The sequence below is a fragment of the Candida orthopsilosis genome (assembly GCF_000315875.1).
Source record: "Candida orthopsilosis Co 90-125, chromosome 1 draft sequence".
Taxonomy (NCBI): domain Eukaryota; kingdom Fungi; phylum Ascomycota; class Pichiomycetes; order Serinales; family Debaryomycetaceae; genus Lodderomyces; species Lodderomyces orthopsilosis.
Genome location: NC_018292.1, coordinates 504,985 through 526,495, shown reverse-complemented (window position 1 = coordinate 526,495; position 21,511 = coordinate 504,985). Strand labels below are relative to the sequence as shown.

The 21,511-nt window shown below is 36.9% G+C and overlaps 12 protein-coding genes across 12 annotated transcripts; 2 read left to right on the top strand and 10 right to left on the bottom strand. All coding sequences in view use genetic code 12, as the record gives it.

Moving 5' to 3' along the window:
* Positions 1-168: 168 nt before the first annotated feature.
* CORT_0A02370 (Ssu72 protein) lies at positions 169-831 on the bottom strand (the record flags this gene model as incomplete). The annotated part of the gene is made up of 1 exon (XM_003866020.1): positions 169-831. The coding sequence occupies one exon, from the start codon at positions 829-831 to the stop codon at positions 169-171; it is 663 nt and encodes a 220-aa protein (XP_003866068.1).
* A 305-nt stretch (positions 832-1,136) lies between these two features.
* Positions 1,137-2,006, top strand: CORT_0A02360 (hypothetical protein; the record flags this gene model as incomplete). The annotated part of the gene is made up of 1 exon (XM_003866019.1): positions 1,137-2,006. The coding sequence occupies one exon, from the start codon at positions 1,137-1,139 to the stop codon at positions 2,004-2,006; it is 870 nt and encodes a 289-aa protein (XP_003866067.1).
* A 46-nt stretch (positions 2,007-2,052) lies between these two features.
* Positions 2,053-3,312, bottom strand: CORT_0A02350 (hypothetical protein; the record flags this gene model as incomplete). The annotated part of the gene is made up of 1 exon (XM_003866018.1): positions 2,053-3,312. One exon carries the CDS (start codon positions 3,310-3,312, stop codon positions 2,053-2,055), a length of 1,260 nt encoding a protein of 419 aa, XP_003866066.1.
* Positions 3,313-3,553: 241 nt separating this feature from the next.
* Positions 3,554-5,761, top strand: CORT_0A02340 (Sqs1 protein; the record flags this gene model as incomplete). The annotated part of the gene is made up of 1 exon (XM_003866017.1): positions 3,554-5,761. One exon carries the CDS (start codon positions 3,554-3,556, stop codon positions 5,759-5,761), a length of 2,208 nt encoding a protein of 735 aa, XP_003866065.1.
* A 78-nt stretch (positions 5,762-5,839) lies between these two features.
* Positions 5,840-7,681, bottom strand: CORT_0A02330 (transcription factor; the record flags this gene model as incomplete). Its single annotated transcript, XM_003866016.1, has 1 exon — positions 5,840-7,681. The coding sequence occupies one exon, from the start codon at positions 7,679-7,681 to the stop codon at positions 5,840-5,842; it is 1,842 nt and encodes a 613-aa protein (XP_003866064.1).
* A 240-nt stretch (positions 7,682-7,921) lies between these two features.
* On the bottom strand, positions 7,922-10,420 carry CORT_0A02320 (hypothetical protein; the record flags this gene model as incomplete). Its single annotated transcript, XM_003866015.1, has 1 exon — positions 7,922-10,420. One exon carries the CDS (start codon positions 10,418-10,420, stop codon positions 7,922-7,924), a length of 2,499 nt encoding a protein of 832 aa, XP_003866063.1.
* A 1,842-nt stretch (positions 10,421-12,262) lies between these two features.
* Positions 12,263-13,345, bottom strand: CORT_0A02310 (hypothetical protein; the record flags this gene model as incomplete). The annotated part of the gene is made up of 1 exon (XM_003866014.1): positions 12,263-13,345. One exon carries the CDS (start codon positions 13,343-13,345, stop codon positions 12,263-12,265), a length of 1,083 nt encoding a protein of 360 aa, XP_003866062.1.
* Positions 13,346-13,728: 383 nt separating this feature from the next.
* On the bottom strand, positions 13,729-14,805 carry CORT_0A02300 (Ifr2 zinc-binding dehydrogenase; the record flags this gene model as incomplete). The annotated part of the gene is made up of 1 exon (XM_003866013.1): positions 13,729-14,805. The coding sequence occupies one exon, from the start codon at positions 14,803-14,805 to the stop codon at positions 13,729-13,731; it is 1,077 nt and encodes a 358-aa protein (XP_003866061.1).
* Positions 14,806-15,627: 822 nt separating this feature from the next.
* CORT_0A02290 (membrane transporter) lies at positions 15,628-17,157 on the bottom strand (the record flags this gene model as incomplete). Its single annotated transcript, XM_003866012.1, has 1 exon — positions 15,628-17,157. One exon carries the CDS (start codon positions 17,155-17,157, stop codon positions 15,628-15,630), a length of 1,530 nt encoding a protein of 509 aa, XP_003866060.1.
* A 430-nt stretch (positions 17,158-17,587) lies between these two features.
* Positions 17,588-18,604, bottom strand: CORT_0A02280 (hypothetical protein; the record flags this gene model as incomplete). Its single annotated transcript, XM_003866011.1, has 1 exon — positions 17,588-18,604. One exon carries the CDS (start codon positions 18,602-18,604, stop codon positions 17,588-17,590), a length of 1,017 nt encoding a protein of 338 aa, XP_003866059.1.
* A 177-nt stretch (positions 18,605-18,781) lies between these two features.
* On the bottom strand, positions 18,782-19,800 carry CORT_0A02270 (aminotransferase; the record flags this gene model as incomplete). Its single annotated transcript, XM_003866010.1, has 2 exons — positions 18,782-19,503; positions 19,566-19,800. The coding sequence occupies 2 exons, from the start codon at positions 19,798-19,800 to the stop codon at positions 18,782-18,784; spliced, it is 957 nt and encodes a 318-aa protein (XP_003866058.1).
* Positions 19,801-20,227: 427 nt separating this feature from the next.
* On the bottom strand, positions 20,228-21,337 carry CORT_0A02260 (Ime2 serine/threonine protein kinase; the record flags this gene model as incomplete). Its single annotated transcript, XM_003866009.1, has 1 exon — positions 20,228-21,337. The coding sequence occupies one exon, from the start codon at positions 21,335-21,337 to the stop codon at positions 20,228-20,230; it is 1,110 nt and encodes a 369-aa protein (XP_003866057.1).
* Positions 21,338-21,511: the final 174 nt, after the last annotated feature.

Below are 21,511 nucleotides of genomic sequence, written 5' to 3'. Positions count from 1 at the left end.
ATATATATATATATGAGTCGGTTTTTTGTGTGAATTTGGGGATTTTTTTATTTCAACACAGGACGCGTTTAGATCAACATGAGATTTGATCTTCATTATTTATTGAAAGTAAAGAGTACGATTCATAAGACATACATTACATTAGTATCTATAAAGCTCTACACCATATCAGTAATACGACACACCATACAAGGTTTGTAAATGTGCATGATCTCTCTGCCACTCCGTTAAAATGCTCATCATTTGATCTTCTAATATTACCTCCAGCTCATCTTCAATGTCATCCTTCTTTTCTTCTTGTTTTCTCTTAAAATCGTGTATCATATTAACCAATTTCAAGATCCCTTTACCACCAATAATGGCATTTTCATTATCATCCTTAATTTCAACATTTATCACATGTACAACTGATTTCAAATCCTGTTGTGAATTGGTATTATACATTCTAAACATTAGATCCTCAAGCACACTATCAAAACATCTTTCTTCACATGTAATCACCAAATCAAATTTACCTGCATAAGCATTTTCTTGCCACTTTTCTGGCGCAGTCTTTACACTCTTATTTCTCTCCAACATGTGCAAAACTCCATTCAGTTCATACAATTTCCTTGCATTTTGTTTTAGTAGATCCTGGTAAATTTTTTCATAGGGTGTACCGAAGTTGTAAACATTGGGTTTATCAATTGATGGACCAGGTAATCTCACTGCAGAACCTGTACCAAATGAATGGACATCGTAACCAGCATCTGCCAACTGCTTATGTGACTCCATTGATCTATTGTTGTTTGATGCACATACTGTACATATTTTGAGACTATCCTTGATCATGAATAACTACGCTTTTTGATAAGATGGGTCATCTACTGCATATCTATCGGGTCTGGAAATCTTCTCAAGAAAAAAGAATGAAATCATTGTGTCGTAAACTAAATGTCAAAATATGCAAAAACACGACATTAGCTCTACGATTGCTGCAAACTAATACTACTGTACACAGTATATAAGCACATGAAATTTTGTTTGTGTCATTCCGCAATGTAAGAGTAGAATGTTTTACTCCTCCACACATATAAAAGCAACGATAAATTCCTCGAGTTGAAATACGAAGGAATTTAGTAGAAAACATTTTGAAAATGAAGTTCATTACCTGTTCCGTCCTTCAACTTTGCTTCCTTTTTCAACTTTTATTCGCGAGAGCTCAAGGAAATCAGATTATTGGTGATGTGCTATACGTTCATTCTGGTCTTGACTCAAAGATTATTCTCAGGGAAGTACGTGAGGGAAATGTGCCATTGGACTTGAGGCTTGACGATGTAGTCAAAGGGGACCATTTCAATTTCATTGTCAATTTGGATGCGGTTGAATACATCCACAACCATAATGTGGGTGCAAAAGATGCAAGCCAAGGGGATGATTCTTTGATCCAATTGGCACAACAGTATATACCACCTGAGAGCTTGGCTTCAACTTCTATTGGAGAGAGAATTTTTACCGGGGTTGCGAATCTCATTGGCCCTTACATTAACAAGACCTTTCGATTTGTACTCAGCAACATCATTTTCAAATACATCAAGTACTTTTACTTTTGGGCATACCACATTTCAAAATATACAATAAAAGTTACCGGATTGTACCTCGACACGGTTGATACCCCTGTCAAGTGTTTTTATGGATTAGATTGGATTGAAACTCAAGCTCATGGAATCTATTTGGTAGGGTGGGAAACCTTCACTTTGCACGATAATTGTCAAGAGACCATCAATTCCAAATCAATTGAAACTATACTCTTACAAGCACACTCATTCACAACTGATGACAGCCACTGTGAATTTTACAGAAATGAGCCAAACGAAGAATCTGGTGAATGGTATGCTGATATTCGTACCTTAACAAGTGTTTCAAATGAGAACATCTGGGAATTGAAGTGTCCTCACTCTCCAGCTGGTAACAAGAAAGAATCGGTTTTGACTACGTTTTTGACCTTTCTCAAAACAGTCACATAAGGTTCTGTGAATAACTTATTGTTCAGTATACATAGCAATATAAAATCTATTCGTTCAAAACAACAAATTCTTCCTCGCTTTTAGGTATTGTCAAATTGACAAAATCGTCATCCTCTTGGACTTCTTCCCATGATTGATTCAACGTCGAGTCCTGCTGCGAAGTGACCAATGGGTGGAAATGAATAATTTTATTTTCAGTACATTCTTGTTTCAACTCTCTATACTCACTCATAGATCCAAGTAGTACCCCTATCATCATTGACGGATCTAGCATTTCAATACTGAGTTTGTTGTAGTTCAAAGTATGGTAACTGGCAAGGTTAATTGGCGATTCAAAAACTTGTGGCAAGTGAGGATCAAAATAGATTAGATTTTCGTCATTTTCATATCCTATGAAATAAAAACTGGATGATGGTTTACCTCCAGCTATTCCGACAGAAAACCTTGATGCTAGTAGCTGAAGGATACTCTTGTAGTAATATTTATTAACGTGATCAATACCTAATCGAACTGGAAATAATAAAAGAAGTGGCCGCTTTTCCTTTAAGAACGTTTCTTCGATCTCATCGTCATATAGGTCAGCATTCTCACTGATGTAAACAAATGGCACGACAGTAGGTGATTCCTGATCTGTCATCTCAATTGTAAGTTGCCTTATCGATATTGAGGCCGCGTTCGGACCAAACCATTGTCCTGGCTTCACCAGTAATGGCAGAGCACTGGCCACCCTTATGAAATTATGAATGGAAAAAGCAGCATTAGGATCATCTTGAAATAATTTGAGAATTTCCAATTGAACATTCCCATTGGCTTCGCCTGCTAATTTGAGTAACGCGTTTGCTAGTAAATTCTGAGATGTTCGTATCATACAACCCCATCCAGCATCACTGGTGAAGTTCTCATTGTCAAACAAGCTTCGTAAATTGCCCACATTGGTTAGTGTCAGCTTGCTAAATAAAAGGGAAGGAAAAAACGTAACCGGTTGGGGCCCATCAATGGATTTAGGAATTGGACTAAATCCACATCTATAGGAAAGCCACAATAAGGAATAAATATGATCCCTTGCCTCGTCTTGATTGATAAAATGATTCCCTAGAATGACTATAGGTTTCAGTTCTATGATGTTGCCAGAAGGCTCGTTACTTTCTGTTGCTTCCTCAAAACCCATATTGAGACCTGATATTCCTTTGAAGAAGGATGTGAGTCTTTCAAAACCGCCTCCGGTTGTTGCATCTGTCGATTGGGGCTGAGTTGGTACTGAATATTTAGTCTCTTGCTGTTCAGAAGAAGGGGTTGAGTCAACCATGATGTGTAGTTGGAGATGTGAGTTTAAACCAAGTGTGCTCTTTTGATAAGCAAAAGCAATTGATAAAGTGTATTACATTACGCATTTTACATTTGTGGTTACGCAAAAGCTAAATCTCCCCGTTGGAATGACGCACGAGGGGGAAGACAGCGCGCGCGCGCTGAACACCGACTTATAGTTTTGATGATAGCGGCATCAGATGGCAACACTTTTCCTTCTTTGACACACAGATATTACAGGAATGCCAGGTAGAGGAAACAAAAAAGCCAGAGGATCAACAAGGGGCCGTCGTGGTGGTCGTGGTGGTCGTGGTGGAAGCCTGAGAGGAAGAATAATAAACCACAATAGAGCTAGAGGTAATAAAGGCAAATCATCACATTCTGAATACAATTCGTCAGCGCAACACCAGTCTTTGTTTGATCCAGACTCATTATGGATGCCGAGTGGAGAGATGGCACAGGCAGGACACAACTATGGCAGGCGTGCTTATGGGAAATTTACCGAAGAAATTGAGTACACAGCACAACATCAAGATAGAATAATGTCTCGTAAATTTAGAGACAGGCCTATGGTATTTGTGAAAGCAAAAGAAATGTATAATCCGAATGAGCTTCTATATAAGCTAACACAGAATAAACAGGAAGATCCATTTCGAACTGTTATAGACGAAGAATTCAAAAGCATATCTTTGGACTCTGACAATGAAGAAGAGGAATCAGTAATAGAATGGGCACACGATAAGAAGGATTCAGATATAGAAGACTCTGCTGAACATAGCCATTCACAGCACGTGATTGAAGCCGTTGAAACAATGCAGTCGACAGATGAAATCACACCAGATGAGACAGTAGTTGTTGACGAGGAAGAAGAAGAAGAAGAAGAATCAATAATAGAGTCAGTAACTGATCAAACAAATTCAGACAGTGGAGATGTTGTTGAAGAAGACGAAAGCCAGATTGGGCTGAATATCAACGGTTCGCAAAATACTGGTGGTGTCATTACAAACACTTCACTTAACGAGGGCATTTCGAAGGAGAAAGTATCCGACTATTCGCCTATAACCCAATCAAATACTGTACCTTCACATACGGTTGAAAGAGAGCAAATTAAGAGCGCATCAATACCAAGCAATTCAGTTCGTATTGCGCTGACACATGTTGTAGAGGAACCATTCGAGGAGGTTTCTGAGGATGAGTTGGAAATTTTTATTGACGATCCAAACTATACTGATGAGCAAAATATAATGGAACAGAATGACGTAACTGAAGACGAAGAGTCACAGACGGGACTGGAAACAGAAAAAGAGTATGGATTTTTGGCTGAAGACTACGAATTCGATGTGTCCAAGATATCGGTTACCAATGTTCGTTTCGGCATCAACAATCAATACTATGTGAAATGTCATGAACTCACTGGTTTTGAAGATGATTTTTCTTGGATAGATGAGGATGAGGTGATTGATTTTGCATTATCGAATGGGGTAAAGGAACACCGATTATCCAAATTCCTATCTCACATCACATCTGGTATGATAGATCAGGATAAAGACAACGATGAAGCCGATGATGATGTCTATATCAGTAGTGGTAGTGAAGAAGGTGACGATGAAGAGGATGAAGATGAATTTGATGAAGATCAAGATGATTACCCTTACGATTCAGATGATAATTTGGATGATTTAATACGTTATTCGAAGTCAAATACACAAGGACTAATACCCATGCAAGATCGTGACTTCTCCAACAATATACCTGCTAAAAAGAGACGCAATTTTGACAATCTTGGTATTGGTCAAGATTTACAAGATTCGTTAATTGAACAAATTATAAACTATCGTAAGAACAAGAAACAACAAAAACAACGCAACAAAGCTCAACAAACTGAAGATGCAATCTTGAGTCATGATTTATTGATTAAATACCCTGATTCACTAACCATTTCTCAAATTGGCCATGAATTTACTTCATTTTTACAAGATGAATCACGTACAACGTTAAGTTTCCCTACTTTAGATTCCCATGGAAACAAGACATTACAAAGTATGGCTGCGGCTTACAATATGCAAACTGATAAATGTGGTCGTCATAATGTACGCCATTATATCAAGGTTACCAAAACTAGGAAAACATACAAGAATATACCCAATTTCAATCGGATTAATGCTATTATGCGAGGACGACCAGTTTTTCATCGTATGGATGTTAAACGAGAAAAGAAAAGTAAGGATAGTAAATTGAAACGTGGTGGTGGTGGAAATGAGCCTAGAGCTAAGTTTAAAGAAGGTGATGTTGTTGGTGCTGAAGCACCTGAAATCGATCAACTGAATTTAGGTAGAATTATGTTGGAGAAGTTAGGATGGAGTCGAGGACAAGGATTGGGTAGAGGTAATTCAGGTATTAATGAACCCATTGTTGCTAAAGTAAAGATGTCCAAGACCGGTATTCGATAGAGTTGTTTTTGTAGATTGAATTAATGTATTATTTCCATTTTTATTTTTATTTTTTCAAGCCAAACGCTTTGATCTAGTTTATTTACGTTTGGATTTCTTCTTTTTCGATTTTGATGTAGAAGATGGAGCAACAGCATGATTTTCTTGTTTGACATGTTGAAATAATTGATTTCGTGAATCAAACGACTGTCCACAAACAACACATTTTTCACCACTAGAAGAGGCAATAGATGTCGTCTCCTCATTCGATGTCCCCTTCTGTGATTGTTCAGGCTGAGGTGATGATGTTGAACTAAGCTTCGTCTTTGCTGATGTTTTCTTCTTCTTTTTCTTATTCTTTTTACTACCGGTATCCCAATCGTCATCAGAATCATCCAATTTTGATTGGTTGAGGAGTTTTGCCAATTCAGCTTCTAGTTTGTTCTTTTCAATTTCCTCATCGGTTAGTTTGGGAGGTGCAGGTGATGGGGATTTTGCACTGTTAGATTTCTCATCATCAAGTCTGCTTACATCCAGCAGATCAATGGATTTGCCATTACTTTCTCGATTCTCCTTGAGCGATCCATTAGTCTTCTCCTTTTCAATATCAGCTTCTCCCGTAAAATCATTTGCTACTTTGGTGCCATCGAGAGCATCAATTTCATTGTCTTGGATGCCGTGACTTAATTCAGTATCAACACTCCCTTCATTAAAATCACTTTCAGCAGTTTCAAATGCATCATCGTCATCTTCCTCATCAATACCCAAATCAATACCTTCTTGTTTCATCTCCCATTTCATCTGCCGAACCGCTTTCTTGTGTTTTTTACTTTCTTCATGAATTTTAAACTGTTGTTCATTTTTCAAAATTCGATCACAAACAATACATTCAAACTCATGAACTTCTTCGACTGCACCATTCTCATCGTCGAAATCTTCTTCATCATCACTGGCGAATTCTGAATCCGTACTGAAATCCTCTGCTTCACCTGTCCCCACCACTACGTCATCAAGATCATACTCTTCTGCCAACATTTGCTCTAATTCAGCCACTTCTTCCTCATCCAACTTCTGCCAGCTTTGTTCTTGATATACTTGATCTCCATTCAATTTCTGTTTTTGTTTCATCAACTTCTGATGACGAATTTGTTGTTGCATTTCTTCCATTTGTTTCTTACGTTGTTGTTTATTAAATTCATCTTGAGCTAATTTAACTCGTGGATCTCGTTTTTTGATAAATCCAACAAATTTCCTTACCGTTTCGTTATACTCCTTACGAGCCTCATCGCTAATTTTTTTGTTTTCCCGTTCCATTAATCTTCTTGTACGTCGATCTTGAGCTGTTGAATAACGATATTCATATTTCCAATTAAACAGTTTACAAGTGGTGAAATTGGACCAAATTTGATAGAATTGCTTAATGGATAAGTAGTCGGCATGACTATTGCCAAATAATGGATATTTCAAATAACTTGAATCAATAGTGTAGACGTTATTATCATCATCTTTGTACTTGTAGTATTCATCAATGTTTTGATACCTACCATGTTGGATCTCTTCCCGAGCCAATCGTTCAAATATCCGACTAACAATAGAATAGAACCCCAGAATCGTATCATCAATTGTTGAATACATGCTAGGGTTGAAGTATCGTAAAATTTCATCACTGGAAATCGAAGGGATATGAGATACACCATCATCAACAACATCTTCATCATTCAATATACTCAGTTTATGCGAGTCGTACCATGCACGTTCTTGGGGATCACTAAGAACTTCATAAGCTGCTGATACGAGGGAAAATTTGTGGTTGGCGTCTTCAACATTACCTGGATTCTTATCAGGATGTAGTTGTAGAGCTTTTCTTCTATAGGCCTTTTTCAACTCAGAATCTGATGCAGTTGATGAAACTTCTAGTAGTTTATAGTAGCATGTTTTCATAGTTATGTGGTATATACAAGGATGTTCTGAGACGATGATGAGTTTGTGATAAGACGAAAATTGTACACATTATTTTTTTTTGCAATTTGATCTACACACCAAACCAAGTATCAACATGATTCCATTTTCTAACATTTTAACAATTATATATTAAACCACTGAAAATCTACAAAGAGCTATTCACATTATACAAAGGAAATATATAGCATCACCTTAACAAGGCAAGCATTTTTTTCACCACTACCACCCTTTTGCATGATAATCATCAAATACGGCATCATCACTCAGGTCACCACCAACAACAGATTTTCTAATCATCACTCCATCAGGCATAGCAACTCTGCCCAATTTGTGATCAATTAATAATGCTTCACGTAGTGACGAACTAAGCTCTTCATTCTCCATCAACCCCTTTTCTTCATCTGTCATTGCTTTGATTGATGCTACTTTGGTGGCGGGATTATCCTTCTTGCTGTTGTCTATTGAGGTATCGGTTGTGGTTATTTCAGGCACTGGGGGAGCTGATGGTGGAGGTGTAGCTAATGACTTGGACGAGTTTACAAGGATTGACGATGCGGAGGTTAATGAACTAGGTGACTGTTTGCGGGTGGATTCAATAGCAGATGGCTTTTGTTGATTTATAGGTGAAGTTGGTCTATTTCCCTTGTCGACATCAATTTTTCCCTTTGATTGTGAAGTATCATATGATCTCAAATTACCACTATAGTTTCGATTATTATTACTTTCGGGTTTCAATTTTGTCATGGAATTGATGTATATCCGACTTAAATTGATGGACGATTTTGATAAAATGTTCATCAAGGAATGGTGCGACACAGATCTGGACAACTTGTTCAAACTATGAGATAGTAATTCGTGCTCTTCTTCGGCAGCTGTTTTGGCGGTGGGAACTTTTGATACATTTATGTCGGAGATTCCAACGCTACTACCCTGTTTCTTGAGGGGAGTGTTGCTGCTGTCAAGGCTATTGTCGACATCAATAGCTACTATACTTTCTGAAGCTGAAGATGATGAGTTAGTCCTATTAGTTGCCATTGATGCTGGAGATTGTACCCGTTTACCAATACGAGGAATATCACTAAATGAAGGGAATTTGCGTGTGAAAATTAGGGATGGCCGTTTATTCTCTTCGTCAATGGTCATTACACCAGTAGTTGTTGACCTTAGCAATTTTGGTTTCTCGGTCACTGGAGCCGGTGTAGAAGATTGTGAATGAGCCATCTCATTAAGAAACAATCCTGACAATAAAGACTTGGGTTTATTTAGTATTGGAGTTGAATTTGAATTTCTTCTCTTGTTATCCATTGATGATATAGTTTCATTGGATAATACAGAAGACGGAGGTTCAATCTTGGCAAAATTTAAGGATTGATGCTTTGGTACACTTTTCGAAGAAGCTGCAGTAGAATTAATCGAGCTAGAATATACCGAGACCCATTCACTATCATTGTCATCTCTGGCAGAAGTGGCAGTAGAGTTTTTTCTTGTAGTATTAAGATCCACGCTCATGTCATGCGAGGAAGGGTCTGGTTGTGTTATTGTATGGTCATTCTCCTTCTCTTCGTTTCTGATGCCCGCTTCCTCGCCCCCCTCCTCTTCTTCTTCTTCATCATCATCCAGAACTTCATCTTCCGAGACGTCAGTCGAAGAACAGCAGCCATTATTATGACGTAGATCAATTTCATCAATGGTATTATTTGACGTCTTTCTAGACCCATTTAGAATTTCTGAAGAGTTGTCTTTGAAGTTAAAATTATTGAACAACGAATTCTGTCGCTGTACTTGGGGTTGTTGAATTGGAACTTGAGACTCCTCAGACTTACTATGTGGTGCCAGTGTTGAGGAATCCTTTTTTTCCGGACAAACTTTTTCTGCCGTCACTTGACGTAATGGTGATGATTTTGGATTTAATGCAGTTGAATGAGTTTTGATAGATTGGTCATGATGATTAGAACTAGATGAAGAGCTTCCCAAGTAAAAAGTATCACTTTGGTTACGATGAATATTTTGTGGTGATATTCTATCAGAATGAATCAGTGATGCTAATTTTGGTCGTGTGGATGCGTTCTCGAAAGTATCCACGATGTATCTCGGACTTGAAGCAGTTTTGGTGATGCTTGGCTCTTCAGCATTTTCACCACTCAAAGCAAACTCTTCTTCTTCGTGTTTTGACAAATCTTCCTTCTCTTCCTCTTCGCCCTCCCCCTCCTCCTCCTCCTCATAATCATCAGATATTTCTGAAATGTCTGACATATCCGATTCGGCTAAATGCTCATCCCGATGAACATGACCTTCACCTAAAGAACTGAACTGTTTTTCCAATGAAAACGACTCCAAACTCGTCTGTGTGCTCCGTTTTCTGGTTTGTAGACTAAAATTCGATGAATGACTGAACAATGTTGGTCTTTCCGTCAAAAATTGGGATGTTTTTGGCTTCAAATCTTTCAAGTTCTCCTTAAACAAGTCATTTAATTCGTCATTCATCCTTGAATTACATGTGTTTTGGTTGGTGGCGCCCTGGGTTCTATTATGTCGGCAGAGTCTCAATACACGTTGATTAAGTAGTCTCCAAGATCTATTATTGAGTCTTTCAGTTGTTGATATATTGGTGCATTTTACATACAGTAAATCGTTGGTTAGTTTCCATAACTTGAATAACGAATGATCGGATTGGTTATCATAGTTGAAGTTTAATGATATGGTTGATGCAGGTTCCATAACTTTACCTTAATCGAAGCAAAATATAAGGGAAGATAAGATAAACGATCGTGGTGCACTGTGATGAAACGAAGGGCAAAGCCAAAATAAAATACGGAAATGCAAATGACGATTTGATGTATGGAATATTATTCACGGTGTATTAGACGTGACTTTGTCAAAACCAAAATAGGGTCTCCTATGCTGCACACTCAACACGTAAAACTGCTGAAGTGCTTGAATAATTATAGAGTACAACCTTTGTATAGCGAGGTTGTTGAATCTCTAAAGCAACAAGAGTAAGCTTGTGTATATAATGGTGTATGTTGTTGAAAAATGGATGACCAGACTGATCACTTTTGGTTGTCAAAATCAGTGAAAAAAAAAAAGAAAAATGTCAAACTCTTTGTTAATGAATATATGTGGCTGTGATGCAAAAGGTTAGGAAGAGATGCTTATTCCTGGATGTTGTCGTTATTATGGAGATGAGATAAGAAGTAATCTGCAGTTATCTCTAGTTGTTGTAATAGTGTACTGGTGGCTTGATACGGATTTGAAAAAGTTTAGGTGATTATTCTTCTCTTTTGTGTGAGCGAGATAACTTTGATTGATTGTTTTGTCTGTTTGTCTGTGAATGATCTCTTTTCTATTATTTTCTGTTTCTTTTGTTTTGTTTCTGCGCTTTTAAATTCTAAAATGTGTTATGTTTTAATTAATTAACTATTAATATCGGATAAGTTCGTGCTACATAAAGTGACGATTGGCTACAAATCTCATAATGATTGGATGCTGTTATACAGTCACGTGCTGTTCAAAGGGGCGTTATTTTGAAGAAAGCTTCAATAGAATGAGATGTTTGTACTTAATGTGGTAGTTTAAGTACACATTCACCATCTCATACACACTCTCTTCTCCCTTTCTTCAATTTTAAACAGAGATATATGCCATTGCATCCACTTTTAAAATAAGCAGCTTTCTACCTACAAATTGTTCATGGCAATGTTGATGTAGTAGTTACAGCGGACGCTTAAAGCTAGTAAATGAACCACAGCAGATGGTATAGCGCTACCAGCTCTTTTATCTATACCTGTAGAGAAGGGATTTTGGAAGAAAGGTTATATTAAAATACATTGTGATTAACAATTAACAACACACTGGTTAGTAAAATATCTGTGTATGTTCATAAGTTACAGTGTAACTCCAACCTATCGACTTGAGGTATTCTATGTTTGATTAACGATAAAATCGCTCCAATTAATTCTTTTTCATAAACAACACCTGTCAAAAGAATTCCTTGTTGGTTATCTCATTTGTATTGAGTGACCAAACTTTTCTACTTGATTAACGGTTTTAAGGTTATGTCGCTTATTCTTGTGAACTCCAATTTCTTTTTTTTTTCTGATTTTGTTTTTTCTTCTCCTTTTCTGTGCCATGTCTTAGAATGTAATGTTTTGACACTTATCGGTTTTTGTCCACATGTTTTATCAGCTACGTTGGGAAGAGCGTGAACTTCAACTTTACATATATAGGAAGTGAGAATCGGGAGTTTCAAAGAATCCGCTGTTGGGTAATAGTAATAATAATAATAATAATAATAAGGAGTTAGTGAATGAAATATAATAATAAAGACCCTTTCTCTTCAGCTCTAGACTCTAAATTTTCTTTCTCAGAAGGAGAAACTGTGGCTCACTAGGTTTACACAAAAACAAAGATGGTTGTTGATACTGCATATAAAAAGAGTCATGTATTTTATTTTCGTTTTATTTTTCTCCTATTTTATGTTTCAGTGTCGTGTACAAGCTTTTCATGACATGTCGAGTATACTGGCTACTAGTTGAAAGAGTAATACCGATAATCTATTCTTTAAATACTAAATACTATCTTCTCATTAGATACCCCCTGTTTAGATAATCTAAATCCTTCATCAACACTATTCAATCCATCCGACAACACTCTCAACCTAGCATGTTTTATCTGGTTTTTATATTTTGGGAAAATATCAAACCACCAAGGTTCATAATATTTCAACATATCGTCAGGTTGTTTAACAAATGTGCCGTTAGAAGTTGTCTTCGTTTCAGTGATTGCTAAATAAGCAAAAGATTTACCGTAATGAACTTTCGAATTGTCTCTTTTTTTGTCCAAATTAATGGAACTTGCATCAAGGAACAACAATGAATCAAGGTATACTTCACTCGAGACTTCACTAGTTGCATCATATACTTGTTGAAATGTCGATGGATTAGCAACTGTATCCAATGCAAATTTAATCAATCCTCTTCCAATTTCTTTAATTTCGTTAACGACATATTCATCATGATAATCCAAAACATAGTCTGCTCCTATTGATTTGAGGTATTCATGGTTCTTTGATGATGCTGTGGTTATAACATTTAATCCATAAATCAGTTTTGCCAATTGGATAGCTAAAATTCCAGTGGCAGTAGCACCACCCCATATCAAAATATAATCTCCTTCACTATACCTCTCACCAATCTTCAATTGATAAGAAAATGAATCACCAACAGTTACCAACCCCAACGTTGCGCTAGCAGCACCAAGGAATGTGGTAATGGGACTGGACTTTTCAATAACACGATCTTCCAACAGGTCATACTTTACACATCCAAATGGATTAGCAGCGACGTACTCGGCAAATGCTCCATTTTTCGGTGATATATTCCCGACAACAAATGCACCTACAAAATCACCTTTCTCGAAATGAGGTACATTTTTACCAACCTCTACAACAGTGCCACTTACGTCACATCCTAAAATATCACCTTGTGAACTGGTACCGTTTTGGACTGATTTCCAATCTGTTGGATTTATAGCGAATGCTTTAGCTTTGATTAATATTTCATCTGCCGATATTGTGGGGATGGGTAAGGATTCTTTAACTTCGGTGGGTGATTGCCTATTTCCTGAGTAGACTGTCGCCTTCATTGTTGAGTAATTGGGGTTGTTATAGAGTGTTCATAAAAGAAAGTTGTAGTTGTGTATTTCGTTATCCTTTTATATTTCATAGCAAACGAATTCAAGAGTTAGACATTGTGTAATGATTTGAGCTTTACCCCTTTACAAAACATCTAACCCCTTTCACAATTATTAGTAATCAGGATATTTCAAACTTGTTATAATATTGGGATGATACGAGGCATCAGTATTGGCATATCGGTACTACTTTATGTAAAGATTGTTAAAACGAAGTTCAATTTACATTTGCTAATATTTTTGCATCATTATTCATCTAAAGGATTTGATAGTTAAGCTTATGGTCAAAATACTACACTGGATAGTTCTTCTCCTTCCAAGCATTACATACTAAGCTATGTATCAAATACAACTTTAACATTAGAAACACCCTCTTTAGACAACTTCAAAGCTTCACCTGCACTTTGTAAACCAGGGGACAAAATTTTCAAATTGGCATGTTTCACTTTATCAATGTATTTAGGTAAAACTTCAGTCCACCAAGGTTCATAATCTTTCAATAAATCGTCGGGTTGGTATAAATCCTTACCGAAAAACTTGGTCTTTGTAATTGCAAGATAAGCCAAAGTATGACCCCAATGAATCTTGTAATTATCTCTAGATTCATTCAATTTGATATTGGTGCCGTCTTGGAACAAGGTTGAATCAAGAAAAATTGTACCTTCGGAGTTGGCAGTTGCATCATAAGTTTTTTGAAAAGTTTCAGGAGATCCAATTGTATCAAATCCAAATTTCAATGACCCTCCAACAACTTCTTTAATCTTGTTAATAACTTGATCATCATTATAATCAAAGACATATTCAGCACCTAAAGATTTAAGGTATTCGTGGTTTTTGGGGGATGCAGTGGCAACTACTCTTAAACCATAAATCAATTTTGCCAATTGAATAGCCAATATACCAGTGGCAGTGGCACCGCCCCAAACTAAAATGAAATCTCCTTCAATGAAATTTTCAGGAATCTTTAATGAATAAGCAAACGAATAACCAACTGTAACTAAACCTAAAGTAGTACTAGCTGCTCCTTCAAAAGTCTTGATTGGACCTGATTCAGTCTTTGTAGGATCTTCTACCAACTTTGGATATTTGACAGTTCCCAATGGATTAGCAGCAACATATTCAGCCCAAGCTCCATTCTTGGGTGAGACATTACCAACAATAAACGAACTGACGTAATCACCAACTTTGAAATTGTCAACTTTAGCACCAACTTTTTCAACAATTCCACTAACATCACTACCTAATATATCTCCTTGTTTACCAAATTGAAACTCAACATGTTTCCAATCGGTTGGATTAACGGCAAATGACTTGGCTTTGATGAGGATCTCATGGTCAGATATTTCTGGAACTGGTACGTCTTTAACTTCAAAGAGAGGGTCTTTGGATCCACTGATTACTGCTGCTTTCATTTTGCTACTTTGGCACCTATGATAAAAAATTGAAATGAATTGTGACTTCAATTGAGGTAAATAATTTGTTTTCAGACTTACGAAAATAGCCTGACTATTTATAATTAATTGTTCGACCGAGTTCCACAATAATAATAATAGAAGAAGCGTTATTAGTAGTAGTGTACAGAACAACACGCTTAGAGTATCGCTAAAACAGATACTTAGATCATTTTTCAATAGAAGTTTCCGTGTGAATATGTGGGCACAAATAATAAGCAACGATGGATATTACACAAAGATTCGGAAAAACACCCAACAAGGTTAAACGCCGACTAAGACGGTTGCTACACAAAACTGTAAGATTACTAATAGGAGGATTAGTAAGATAGCTCCTTACCTTAAATATATCCCTTTCCAAATTGTAAAATCCAAAGTAGAGTTGCGTGCTTCTGTTGTTTATCACCTGTTAAAAAGATATGCTATTGTCTACTGAATAGGAGTGAGAGCTTTTAGTATTTAAGAAGTTGTACAACAAGACGTATGGTTTTCGGATATGTAACAATAACACAATAAATAAAGTCAAAATAGCAAGCGGGTAATGTTGCACATAAAGATATTATTATTTTTAAGTTGCTCTATTTATGCTTTCACATATTTCCGTGACGTAATGTCATGTCGCAACTTTAAACACGACATGACACAGCACACATTTGGGATACCAACTGGTTGCAAGAGTTTACTTACAACGACAATCTTACAGAAGCACCATTTCAAAATGTTTAATAAATTAAAATAAGGAGACATGCGCTAATTCATCCCACTATATACATCTTAATCCATTTAATTATACTCAACAACCTCTTGCTCTTTGTCATCGACGTTTGGAACATTTCTAACTTTATCCTTAATCAAATAACAAACTCCACAAGCAATGATACTAACTCCTGTAATCAATACCAACATCATATTGGAGTCACGGTACAATCTAGCCTTATCTTCGGGCCAACCAGAATACAAGGCATAAGTGGCAGTTACCGAACCCAAATTTCCTAACCCGCTAACTAGGGCTGCACTAACTGCTGTTCCAACATCTCCATACCTAGGGAAGAAGACCTCAGCTGACCAGGACATACAGATTGGAACAGTAGGTCCCAAACCATAACCAGCAATTAATAACCCAGCATACTTATTCCATGGACCATGAGCAAAAGTTGTAACCACCATACCAATAATAATTATAATACACGCACCACAAAAGATCATTGGTCTAAACTTTTTATATTTATCAGCAAATGGAGTAATTGTCAATATACCGCCCAAGTCAAATAACCAAATTGGTGCATATAATAACGAAACCTGGATCGACGTCAAATTAGGGTTATTTGTTTTTATAATTGTCGATCCAAACACTGCTAAACCAAATCCTGTCCCAACAACACCAAAATACATCATAATCAATGGCCAAATACGTAAATCAGTAATAATGGCAACAACGTCTCTCCAAGTCCATTTGAGTAGTTTGTATCTGTACTCAATGTCCCTCCTATGTAACTCTTTTTCAGTCGCAGTCAATGGATGAGATGGGGTAAAGTATCGATTATAAAATTGTTTAATCTTATTCTCTGATTGTTGAACAATATTGAATGGTCTATCAGGTAACCACCAAAGTAAAGAAATTCCCACTGCAATCGTAATTGAACCATATGTCAAATACATCCATTGCCAACCATAATATCCTCTGTTTCCATCAATCTTTTGGAAACCCGCACTAACTAACCCAGCAACTGCAGCAGAAATTTGTGCTGCAGTAAAATAATAACCAATTCTTCTTGTGGCTCTGTCATTAGGATACCAAAGTGAGACATAGTAACTCATCCCTGGCCATGTACCAGCACCAACTACACCACTAATGAATCTCACAGCTATCAAACCACCAGCACTATCCAAAGCACAATAACATGTGTACACTAATCCTACTGTAATGACAATTCTTGCTAACCATGATTGAGGACTAACTTTAGTCATGATAAGATTCATAGGAACATCAAAGATGATATAACCAACGTAATATAAAGCTGATGCGGTAGATGTATGTTTTGAACTCAAATTCAACGATTGAGTTAACGAATGACCAACTTCAGCATTCATGGTTAAAGTTAAACCATAACAATTTGAACCAAATGAAGTAAGGAAATAAAGACACCATAATGCTGGAATGATACGGAAATCCAACTTACGGTAGATTTTGTTTAATTCATGTTTATCCAAATCGTCATGCATCTCTTGATCATAGTGATCAATTTGATTTTCTTCAACCTCAAGTGATTTGGACCTCGATCCTTGATCTGAACTGGAAGTCATACTTTGCATACCTGTAAGTTCGAAAGGAATAATTTGAAAACAAAAAAATTAAACAGGAGAGGCTCTTTCCATTCCCTTTTATACACTAACCTTATGGATGAACTCAATCCTTTTTGAGTAATAATTAATTGCAATGAACGTATAAAGTTGCAAAAAAAAGGTCTACAGGAAATTAAAAGATTTATAGATTGCAATTTATTTTTATTTTTTTCTGTTGGGGAATTTACCGAAATACCTCCAAACATACATAGTTAAGATGTATAAATTGCCTGGAAAGATGACTCTGAGTCAACTTTCTTGCAGGGATGAGAGTCATACGCACTCATCCTCGTGTGATGATTCACAATACAAGAACAGTATAAGCAGCCGCCTCCGATCTAACACAAAACATTTACGAAGACAAACGACAACTCAATTCGGTAAACCCTCTATTCTCTATTTAGTCTACTTTAACCCAACAATTCTCAGCTTGTTTAATTCGGTCGATTGTAATTTCAGCAAATTCTTTACTTTGATTTAACACAAATGCATGTTTGATTGGATTTTCAACATTTTCACAAATTTCAAATTTATTTCTTTTGGGATTCAGATTACCATATTTTGAAATTAAATAATCTCTAGTTTCATTAGAAACCCAATGATCTTGTTGAGCAAAGAAACACCAATTCTTAAATGAATATTGGTTGTTAGTATACATCCAATCATTAACTTCATCCAGATCTGTAATCACCTGCATTTCGTCTTTTGCCATGTTTAGAGCTTGATTAATAGCGCTAGGTGAGTTTATAAGTTCAAGTGTTGCTTCAAGTGAATTTTCTAACCCAACATTTTCATGATTGGATCCTTCTTCAATCACTTGTTTCGGTGGAGTCCAATGATGGGTGAGGATATACCGTTGGGCAGTTTCTGGAATATACGAGCACAAAGACCCAAAAGTCATTGCTAACCCGACTATTGGTATCTTGGCATTAATTAATTTAGTCAATTTGGTCCCTGATTCTGACCCAGCAATATCATTTGTCGTTGGTGTGATCATTCCATTGAATTTAACTTCGAACTTACCTTTCAAATCATTATCTTCCAATAGTTTTTTTATGGTCCGTTGAGTAATGAATCCTCCCAAAGAATGAGCTAAGAAATACAAGTTGGGCTTGATTGATTGCTGCTCGATTTTATGTTTAATAACCTCATATTTGTGATTGATTTGCTCCTCAACAGCGTAAATATGTTGTTGTTTAGTACTTTGTAGCTTGCCAAAACCTAAATAATCCATACCAAATATTTCAAATTGTGGAAGTGCTCTTTGAATGTAGTCGAGATAGGTGATGTAATATCCAACAAGACCCGGATTTCCCGGTATCATGATAAGGATATCATTAGTTGAAGACAGGGATTTTTTACGTGGCGAATGATAGACTCTTGTCTTTGGATTAGTGTTAAGGTATTCAAATGGCATATTTATGGATAATTTTAGTTCTTGGACGTTACTCTTATCTGAATAGGGCCTGATAATTTTAAGTTGCGAAGAGAAAACTTTTTGCGCAATTTCGGATTTAATAGAAAATACTTTAGCTCTTAAATCCAAATTAAACTAAATTTTCAAACCAACTATACTTTTATTAAACCCCATACATTAATTCCTATATATATTAAACGAATATCTCGATGTTATCACTGGTTTATCGACCTTAGGCACATCTGATGAATGTAAATTTCGTTCGTAGTAATTTAAGTTACCTAATTTGTCCAACAATATTATAGTTTGGGTCCTAGTGCCATAATAATCGCCAATTGAGACCAAATGACTCTCTACACCCTCGCGCTTAAGTGGTGGTATGAATATAGAGTTTCTCAATTCCATCACCTTGACATCAAAATCGTGTTGCTTCATAATTGCTCTATTATATGTATCGTGACTTAGTAATTGGAAGCACTCTTCAACTAGTTGATCTTGAGTTGGGAGATTTTTAACCGAGTCGGCAACAATACCCTCGAGCATCTTTTCGCCAAGTTCAACTTTTTTCCAAGGATCGTCGTAAAGAGAATTCGACATCCCAAACGTGGTCTTTGTTGAAATAGGATCAAGATCTTCCACCCCTTGCAGCCCTCCTCTCCCCTCAAACACTCTTCCATGGTGTCCCTTATTACTTAAGATGTTCAAATGATCCATACCACCTCCAGGTCTGATCCTTAACGAACCATACAACAAGGTAAAGCCACCAATGTTCTTCAAGTCAAGAGTAGCATTGCCATTTTGCACCTCTGTTGAAAAACTATCTCTCCACTCATCATCTGATTTGGTTGCCTCCAAATAACTCAATGGAAGCACACCCCTCGATACTTGTTTCATGGTGCCTATACACGAGTGTTAGTAACTTGCAATTCTCAATAAATAACTGTGGCGGTGAGTAACATACTCTCAGTATCCATATCACGGTAGTTTACCAATACTGCAATCTTTCCCGATGTTGTTACTCCAATCCATGTCCCATGCTCTGGCCTAGCAAGGTCTAGAGGAGCCAACACTTTTTCGTTGTTATTAATCAGCCTAAACTGGGCAGGCTTAGTAGGTCTTTTAAAGAACTCATCTCTATTGGAAAGAAGTATGAATGGATAATCGGGATGGCTTGTAGTAGCGATAGTGATACACATTAGAATATTAGACTGTAGGGTGATATGTGATATATCTGATCATTAGGTAATTTGAGGCGCTTTTAAGATTTTTAAAAGCTTTTTGGGTTTGCGTTGCCTCGCCCGCCCCCGACGGTTGACAAAAGAATGATCGCGCCTTTCGTATTTTTGTGGGGAAAACGCTCTTAGTAGAAATGTTTACGCCACCACGTTATTGCTGAGTTGTACGGAAATAAGAATCTACCTTGTACGATACTTATAGAGAACACTCCACTCAGGTAGTAGAGATCTAGAAATGTGACCCATAAACTTCAAAACTGGTAAAACCAGTGACTTCTCTATTTTAGGTAGCGCTAGAAGCTTCCAAACTTTTTTCAAGTTTCGTTCTTTCAATCTATTGGCAAGTTCTATAAAGCAAATATATATATATATACATACAAGGGTGCTATTATTTAGAAAAATACTCAAAACATGCAAGCTCTTGAGCAGTTGGTCTCAGGATAGGGTCCCATTGCAAACATGACATTATCGCGTCGCATAACTCACGTCCAGCATCAGGAAGAATTTGAGCACGTGTAAATCCTCGGTCAAATGGTAACAGATGTCCAAGAGCATGACTCAAAATTGCAGCTTGTGGCCAGTATCCCCCAATTGGAACACAGTACTCTTGGTCTACTTTTCCTGGAAGTGTTGGGCTCCCTAAAGTTTGAATGACTTTACAAAGCATATCCATTTCATTAGCACCAGGAAACAATGGGGCGAAATTAACAATCTCCGCAGCGACTGTTCCATAGGCCCAAATATCAATCTCACAGCCATACTTGTTTTGTCTCAATAGTATTTCGGGAGATCGATACCACCTTGTTGACACATAGCCTGTATACGGTCTCATGGTATTTACATGACGAGCCAAACCATAGTCCCCCAACTTGATGAGGAAGTTATCATTTCGTCTGTACGCTGGCACCGATTCTTTCGATCCATAATAGTGAGCGGTTGGGATAACAAGAATATTTTCAGGTTTGACATCACGATGAAAGTATTGGTGATGATGGATATGCTTAATAGCTTGTAATAATTGGGTCAAAATGCTCCTTAAAGTCATTGATGAAAATCTGGTCCCCTTCCGAGACTTGATTAGCTGATACAAATTCTGATTAAGCGCTTCCATGGTAATATGCAATTGATGGTCCAAATCGTCAATGAAAATCTCAAATATCTGCACTAAATTGGGATGCGAGGGAACACTTGAAATGAATTTAATTTCTTTGACTTTAGCATAGTCATGCAAAGATGGAAGCTTTTTCTTCATAGTCTTGATAGCAACAAGATTTGATGTGTTCCGTTTAGAATCATCTAGTGGATACAACAATGTTCCTGATTTATGGATGTGCGTGCAGAGCAATTCTTCCTTGGGGAATTTGATCCTGGCTAGCTCAACAGTGCCGAAGCTTCCATTTCCAAGGTTGCTGATTATTTGATATCTTTGTTGATATGAATGTACTGTGACGTGCTTTGGCGGTGAATCGTTGTAGTACGAAAGAGCTATGTTTGACATTTGTGCAAAGTGGTGACTTGAAAGATTAATGTGATTATGATTGAGATTGAGATTAAAATTGTATGAGTTGATAAATATAGTGTCGCTACAAGAGAGTGATGTGGGAGAGTTAGTGTAGATTCGAATTTGCAACACATTTTGAATTTCTTCTATGCACAACCGCCGAACACCTCT